The sequence below is a fragment of the Thalassophryne amazonica genome, chromosome 16, assembly GCF_902500255.1.
Source record: "Thalassophryne amazonica chromosome 16, fThaAma1.1, whole genome shotgun sequence".
Taxonomy (NCBI): Eukaryota; Metazoa; Chordata; class Actinopteri; order Batrachoidiformes; family Batrachoididae; genus Thalassophryne; species Thalassophryne amazonica.
Window position 1 is genome coordinate 7615632 of NC_047118.1, and position 8205 is coordinate 7623836.

Consider the following 8205-nt stretch of genomic DNA (forward strand, 5'->3'; position numbering starts at 1 on the left):
TATTAAAGGAAATAATATTTACACTGGGTTTTTGCAGCCATTCTGTTGTACTCAAACACTCTGGCTCTGTGGTTGGCATGAAGCTGGACTCTGGTAACGGTGGCAGAGAAGAGAACACTGGACAAACTGCTGGACATTATGGACGATGCCAGTCACCCTCTGCACACCATCATCAGCAACCCGAGGAGCCTCTTCAGCCACAGACTGCTCCTTCCCAAGTGCTGGACCAACAGACTACAACTCACTCAGGGGGAGGAGGAGTAACAGGAAGACAGAGGACAGGAATGAGAGGAACAGTAGTACACGGTAAACCAGTACTGATCAGTATGTCTGGTATTTCTATTTGTATTTACCGTAATTTCCGGACTATAGAGTGCACCTGAATATTGGCTGCACCCACCGATTTTAAAAAGAAAAAAATTGTACATAAATATGTCACACTTGTCTATAAGCCGCATGTCTCCACATTGTAACATGAGATATTTACACAAAGAAACTTTTAATTAAATATGTACTGTAAATGCTTTTTCCGCTGAAGTGTTACATGTAAATATTGACACGCACGCACGGGGTCGCGCAGCTTCTCTGCTCCACACAGAGAACTGAGTAACTTTAACTTTTTCTTGAGATTTCATTGCGTGCAGCCAGGATCAGATGGAGTCTGTGGTAAATGAGACGTTAATGAGGCGCTGTGACATTTTCGACTTGTGCCAAGACTGAGAACTGTGGGAGAAGGCTCCACTCTGCTGACAGCGCGACTATGGCGCCAGAGAGGGACTTTTCTTCACTAAAACAAACGGGTAAGACCTTATATTTACACTGTGTGTGAATTTACACAGCATGAAGAGTGCAGCTTTCAGGAAATCAATTGATGTATTTGAGCTTAGGAAAAAGCCTGTAAAAACCCATAAATTAGCCACATCATTGCAAAAGCCTCAGTGTTCAATGCGTGTGACAAAAGTAGTGGCTAATAGTCCGGAAATTACGGTACATTTTGCAAATTGTTTTTTACTTTCATTTTTGATACTGTGTGCTTCTTACCCTGTGTGCTGTTATACAATGCTGCTGGAAGCTCAATTTCCCTGAGGGAGTCTTCCCAAGGTATTAAAATTCTATCTAATTTTCTGGTCAGATGCTGAAATCGTCCTCATTGCTGTGATTCAAATCACACCTTTGGACTGTTTGAGATCCAGAACATTGACAGTACAAGGTTCACATGTTTTCCTGTTACGGCACAAAGAATAGAAAGTTGCAGAGAATGCGGTTGGAATGTCTCTGCAGTTGGAGAGAATACACAGCTGTAAATCAGTCTGTTTATATCTTGATTAGCCAGTTGGGTGACAAAATAAATCCAGCTGGCTCTGAATTTATTTTTGACTAAATCTGGGAGCATCGATGTGGTTTTGACAGTTAACTGTCACTGCAGCAGATATTCATCAGGGGCTCTTTTTCAAGACTAACATTTATTTAAATATTTATTGTACATATATTTACACATCATACAGTGTACACCTTTAAAATCTGACTGATCATCTGTAGCAGCGAGCTTCTTCTGTTCAGAAAATTTTCAGTAAAAAAATAAATGCTTCAAGAATATGAACAAAATAAATTAGTAACCTATGTATATATAATACAATTACCCTGTTTTGACTGTGTGTGTGTGGGGGGGGGGGGGGGGGGAGCTGGACATTTTACTTTTATGCCATAAGTTAAATCTGATAAGTAGATACAAATAAATAAAAGGCATGTACACACTACCCAGAAAAAAGCTCTATACTTAACCTGGGAAGTGCCATTTAGTAAAAATTTAATTATACGTAGTACAGTCACAGTATAGCACACCAGTGAGTTAAAAATGAAGAGGTACAAGATAAATATTAATTCATAGTCATATACTAATAATTAGTGGCCACTCACTGATGCTCTAAGTAGTGGCCCTTCAATAATAACTAGTGGCCATGCAATAACTGGTGTGCAATCAATAACCGGTGGCCACTCAATAATTGGTGGCCATGCAGTAATAACTGGTGTGCAATCAATAACCGGTGGCCACTCAATAATAATTGGTGGCCATGCAGTAATAACTGGTGGCCACTCAATAATAATTGGTGGCCATGCAGTAATAATTGGTGGCCACTCAATAACTGGTGGCCATGCAATAATAACTGGTGTGCAATCAATAACCGGTGGCCACTCAATAATTGGTGACCACGCAGTAATAACTGGTGGCCATGCAATAAGTAATGGATTAATGGCTACACAAAATTCCTTTGGGATAATAATGAAGCTGAGGATGAATATCTAGTGGCCACGCACTAGTAACTCATAGTCAAGCAATAAGGACGTATTTGTAACCACACATTATTAATTAATAAAACGTGACCACAAATAAATATATTTTCCTAAATGTCACCCCAGGCCTCTGTAGCTCTGTCTCCTGTTCATTAAAAAAGTCTGATTAAGGTAACATCATACATCAATATGAACATAGCCTTTCTCACTGGTAAATAGTGAATTTCTGAATTTAAAAAGGGTTATTTAGAGACATAGTGAACGATAATGAAAAAAACAAAATAGTAAGGTTTGTTATTGCTCAGTTCGAATAACTTGTGTGACCACTGCGTCCTTTCACACAGAAGTCACAAGTCTTCTTATGCCCGTATTTGGCTGTTGTAAACCTCCAATCCTGGTGAAGCTCTTCCAGTTTTAGAGACTGAACCTGACACGCAGCAGAGTCTCTCCCAGTGTGGTTGGACGCGCACAGGTGATGACGTCCTGACAGCGCAGCGTCCACAGGGTCACGGAGGTCGGCTCAGTTTTAAGAGATTGAAAGAGGGCGGGACTAGTTTGCCATAACCCGTGACCTCATCCATTCCAGACTGGCAGGAAGACTGAGGAGAACAAGGAAAGAAAACAAGATTCCTTTTTTAGATTTGAGGAGATGTAACGGAGTTACTCCGGTGTGTATCATGCAGTAGTGAGGCATACCCCTCTCCCGTCAGGGCGCAGCAGGCCTGCACGTGCCAGGAGTGCTTGGAGATGGAGTCGAGTGTGAGACAGTTGGAGATCTCTGCCACGGTCATGGAACCCCTCACATCTTGTTTGTTCGCTAAAATCAGAACTGAAGCGTTCTGAAGGTCCTATGTTTAAAAAAACAAAAAAACAAAAAAAAAAACAGGTTGGGTTACATTACCGCTGACTTTGCTGAAACTTTCCATTAGAAACCACCACAGTGTACCTGGCATCATTTTGGAGAACAGAGATCAGCAGCATCAGCGGAAATTCATGTCAACGTACTGACTCATTCAGGCAGCGTGAAACCTCGTGTGTCGCGAGGTTGACGGGCAGGTTTTGTATCTGTGGCCGATTTAGTCACTCAGCGAGTATGACTAAATGGATGGATATGGACACTTCACATTACTAACAGAAGTGACATCACATCAGCAATCAAAGCGTGTTTACACGACCTGTTTGATGTCATAGAGCCGCTCCTTCTGTTTTAAAGGGTGTTTTTAAAGGTAATGAGGTGAAAAGTTATTTTTATTGTTATTATCTCCACCTTTGTTTTGGTTTGTTTATGGCTATTTGTAGCCAGGATCAGATTTTGTGATAGATCAGTCTGACAACTGATTTGTTTGCCAAAAGAGCCCGATTCTGGTTCCTGGAATTTTATCGTAATTATATATTTTTAAAGGATTGTCTGATTGAAACCTTGATATGATTGGTGCACATAACTGGTACGCATTGTTTGTATGTGCTAAACATCATTGATGCACAGCCGAGGGAAACACTTTTCCTACAATCTGTCATTGCAAGCACTTTCCTTATGTTTCTGCTGCACATCATTTATTTTTAGCACGCACAAGCACCAGTTATGTGCACCCCGATTATAAAACGCATGGAACAGATTAAAACCACAAAAAAATGAATAAAAATTTCAGGAGATCAAATCAAATGTCTCAGAAAACCAAATGAAAATCTGGATCCAAATGACATTCTGGATCTTTATTAAAAAGTACATTTCAACATGGAAGAGAATCTTTTTTTTTTTTTTTTTTTTTTTTTTTTTTTTTAACATGTCACGTTAAATATTTCGACAGTATATTCACGTCAGTTGTTTTTGGCCATACTGAATTTTACACGTGTGTGTGTGTAGGTGTTTTCAGGAGTGAAAAATGGGAACATGCCTTTCCCAACGTCCTGCCTGGTACTCAAACTCATTCTGACCCATGATTAAAAGAATATGTCCATCTGTTGAGATTTTGGCTGTGCCTATATTTTGGTCAAACCTGATTTTTTTTTTTTTTTCTTTTTTTTTTTAATATATGCTACTTATGGGGACACTGTCAGGGTTATGTAACTTATGAGCACAATAACATCACACTAAAACAGTGTGATGGATCACGCCTTCCATCTCTCCACGACCTGCACGTCTCCAGAACTCTGGGCCGAGCAGGTCGGATCACAGCTGACCCTTCTCACCTTGCACATGGTCTATTCAAGCCACTCCCCTCGGGCAGGAGGCTATGGTCCATCCGGACCAGGACCTCCCGCCATAAGAACAGTTTCTTCCCATCTGCCGTTGGACTCATAAACACCTCATAACTCAGTCACCTTAACCTTAACTCTGTCACTTTATCATTTTATCACGGGTCACTTTAGACAATGTACTTTGATTTTTAATTGCACTCCTCCCACTGCACTGTTTTTTCTGTTTCTCTGTTTTTCTGTTGCACACAGCCTTTCATATTTCTTTTTTTTTTTATCTTATATTTTATCTTATTTTGACACGTTATATTTTATCTTAGCATTATATCTCATTTATATTGCACCATTGTACCGAAGCAAATTCCTAGTCTGTGAATCCTGTTCACCGGCAATGGCAATAAACTTCTTCTGATTCTGAATGTGTGAGAAGTATGTCAAGTTCCAGATGTGGCCACTAGGTGGTGAAATTGAAGATGAGTAAAAACAGATACACACTTGTTCTCCAAAAATGTGATATTTTAGGACATCAGAGATTTTTGGTCTGGGAGCATGTTGGGGGTGGGGGGTAGAATGCTTTAGAGTGCTCGGAATGAGGACGTGGAAAATGTCCTCATTTTTCCCCAGTGTCCTCATATTGGAGGTGTGTTATAGAAATGTCCTGAATTGTCATGAAAACGAGTATACACACACACACACACACACACACACACACACACACACACACACACACACACACACACACACACACACGGTGTAAATGTCGTACTGATGTTAGTTTAATACCTCATGTGCGAGCATTCGGTGTAGTTCTCCTTTGGACACGGTGAGACGTTCTCGGTCAGTGCTGTCCACGACCAGAATGACGATCTGAAAGTTACACAACAGTTTCTACCGTTGAAACCGACCTTCTGCAACACACAAGTTTGAGTCAGAGAGCCGGGATTATCAGTAACTGCTGGAATGGTCACGGTGAGGACAAATGCCATCACACAGGTGTAAGTATGATGTAAAATGGTTATATAATTGTACTGTGCTTCATCACGATAAGCATGAAAGCTCCTACAGGCGGGTCCGTATGTATGTGAGGAGTCACGTTTGGAGTTTCTCCTCTTTGCACAGTGGAGCTGAATATCAATAATTAATATTCAAAGGGTGTGTGTACTGGTGGACCTGTGCATGATGTAGCTTTTGGCTGTTGTAGAACTAAATGGTGGCGTGAAGCAGAAAAGTATTTCTCTAAAGAGGGGACAAAACTTCAGCTTCAGTTTGCCAGAAGACACATGGGAGACTTGAGCCTGGATTTGATCTGTTTTCATGAATGAAAATCTTCTTCCGCTCGTCCAACTGTGCCTGCCGGTGCAACAAATGTGCATAATTTTTCGAACAGCAGCCACAGATGCCTATAACTCCTTTAGAGCTGTTAACAAGCGTCTTGGTGGCTTCCCTCACTTGCCTCCTCACAGTTGCTCAGTTTATGAAAACTGCCGGCTGATGTAAATGAAGACATACCCAGTGACCTGGAATTGTTCCCTTATCCATCCTCTGAGTTGTCTAGAGAAAAGTGATTTTGTATGGAAAATAAAACTAATTCCTGATTGCTTAATGCAATATAAAAAAATCTCTTTGAATTCAAGCTTAAAATCTACTCTACAAGCACTGTCCAAATACATATGGACCCGACTGTAGGCTCGTGTGTGCACAGGCAGCTGCAGTCTATAAACCGTACCTCGGTGTTGTTGTAGTAGGAGTACCAGCTGGCATGAAGACTCTCCTGGCCTCCGATGTCCCAGACCAGGAAGTGGGTGTTCCGTACGCAGATCTCCTCAACGTTGCTGCCAATGGTGGGCGAAGTGTGGACGGCTTCTTTAGTCAGACTGGAGTGTGTGTGTGTGTGTGGGGGGGTTGGGTGGTTGTGAGAAAGCACAAATTCACGTAACTATGACATCAGGTGTGTGAGAGCTGCAGTTTGTCAGTTGTTTTCGTCACTTACAATTGGTAGAGGATGGTCGTCTTTCCAGCGTTGTCCAAACCCACAATGATGACTTTGTGCTCTGCAGGACAGACAGACATGGAATGTGTTCACTTGACAGTTAAGTGTTGGATTTTGGTGCTACTTCCTCTTTTAAAGGGGTCAAAATGTGTAAAGTTTTTTTTTTTTTTTAATCAGTTTTTGCAGATGAAAGGAGTCGGCTGAGTCCAAAAAGCTCAAATACTACCAACTGCTGTTGGGTGCATACGCACAAACAACAACCCACTCGCCTGCCGTGGTAAACTCCAGTGTAGTGGCGCTCAGCTGGGGACTCGTGAGTAAACCCCACACCCGCCCGGTGCCTCACACCCTGGGCAAATCCAGAGAATAAGGTCAAAGCCCTGTCAAGGAGAGCAGTTCCGGAGCTGAGGCGTGGAGGTGAGGCCCACCCGATCTAACTGGTAGCGCTCCACCTCCTGCACCAGCTCCGTCTCCTTCCTCACAGCAAGGTAACGTTCCACACTCATCAAGGTCCTCGACTTTCACTGCCAGCTATGGGACAGGGCACCCGACCACAGCGGTTCCCCCTGTGGGTGGTATGCCCACAGGGTGGAGATGGAAAGTCCACATGGCCGTTTTGGGCTCCGTGGTAAGTCTCCTCCAGGGGTTCGACGGGGTCACAGTTCCTCTGCCACGTGATAATTTATTTAATTTAAAAAAAGGGGTTTTTTTTGTTATTAATGTTTGGATGTTTCAGCTTTGATTTTCTACTGAGATGAACTGAAATCAAAAGTGCTTCGACAGCACAACGATGCCACACCCACATTTCAAAGTATGAGGCGTGCACAGACAAGGGCACATGAGTTTATAAACAGTCAGTTTAATTACAAACTCATTTCCATGAAATCTGACACATTCCTACTTTTTAGTGTGAGGACACACATTTAACCTTTGACCTCTGACCTTGGCAGGTGACCAACCCTAACCAAGATCAAATCACTTCTTCGCATCAATGTGCCCAGCTGCCAAGTTTGATCAAAATCAGACTCGGCGTTCTTATGATATCTTGATAAACGTGAGATACAGAGGCAACGAGAAGAAGCGAGTACACCTTATCTGATGGACTGATGAACTATGAACGTCAGGTATGGAGTTTCCTTACGTCACTGCATAGCAGTAATACCTGTGACGTCATGTTCTCTCTGTGTGACAAAGCTTTTGGCAAGAGCAGCTCGTGACAATTTATAAAGTTGAGACGGTGGTAATATATATATATATATATATATATATATATATATATATATGTGAGAATAAAAATGTAAATTAAAAATACCACTTAGAGCTGTAAATTTAAAATGTAAAATTGTGTGTTGAAGTTGTACCTTTGTCCCCAAAAACAGTCATCATCTTGGTCAGGAGGAATCCCATGACGAAAATAAGAGCGTGGTAGTAAAGAACGAAAGAAAAGAAAATCTCTTCCAGTAACGGCGGAGAAAACCTGTTAACAGCTCAGTGTCGAGCTTTGATCTGTTTGTTCGTCTTACCTCCACTTTCTACTTCAAAACAGTGGGCGGAGCTTAGAAGCGAGTGGTGCTGCCTTCGAGTACTGTGGGAAATATCACGACAGCGCGCCGCAAGAAATAAGATCCCACGACTGGATCCTATCTGTTTTTTTTTTTCTATTTTCATTAAACTGTAATTGTTGTTTCACACACACACACACACACACACACACATATATAGTATGC

At 41.8% G+C, this 8205-nt stretch overlaps 2 protein-coding genes across 2 annotated transcripts in view; both read right to left on the reverse strand.

Annotated features, from left to right (window-relative positions):
* Nucleotides 1-172, reverse strand: part of LOC117528617 (plexin domain-containing protein 1-like) — a 51424-nt gene extending 51252 nt beyond the window's left edge. Inside the window, exon 1 of the mRNA XM_034191239.1 lies at nt 168-172. Within this exon, the coding sequence (XP_034047130.1) occupies nt 168-170 (3 nt within the window). The 5' untranslated portion in view covers nt 171-172. The remainder of the gene's footprint in view (nt 1-167) is intronic.
* A 1274-nt stretch (nt 173-1446) lies between these two features.
* arl5c (ADP-ribosylation factor-like 5C) lies at nt 1447-7985 on the reverse strand. The gene is made up of 6 exons (XM_034189468.1): nt 7840-7985; nt 6479-6539; nt 6215-6362; nt 5272-5355; nt 2989-3140; nt 1447-2891 (listed from the first exon to the last, which is right to left on the reverse strand). The coding sequence occupies exons 1-6, from the start codon at nt 7883-7885 to the stop codon at nt 2843-2845; spliced, it is 540 nt and encodes a 179-aa protein (XP_034045359.1). The 5' UTR covers nt 7886-7985; the 3' UTR covers nt 1447-2842.
* Nucleotides 7986-8205: the final 220 nt, after the last annotated feature.

Bases quoted from the DNA above. Each gene is read 5' to 3' on its own strand.
- arl5c (XM_034189468.1), bottom strand. From the start codon at position 7,885: ATGGGATTCCTCCTGACCAAGATGATGACTGTTTTTGGGGACAAAG. The intron at 6,540-7,839 runs GTACAACTTCAA...TCTGTCCTGCAG, and splicing joins GACTGTTTTTGGGGACAAAG to AGCACAAAGTCATCATTGTG. The intron at 6,363-6,478 runs GTAAGTGACGAA...CACACACTCCAG, and splicing joins ACGACCATCCTCTACCAATT to TCTGACTAAAGAAGCCGTCC.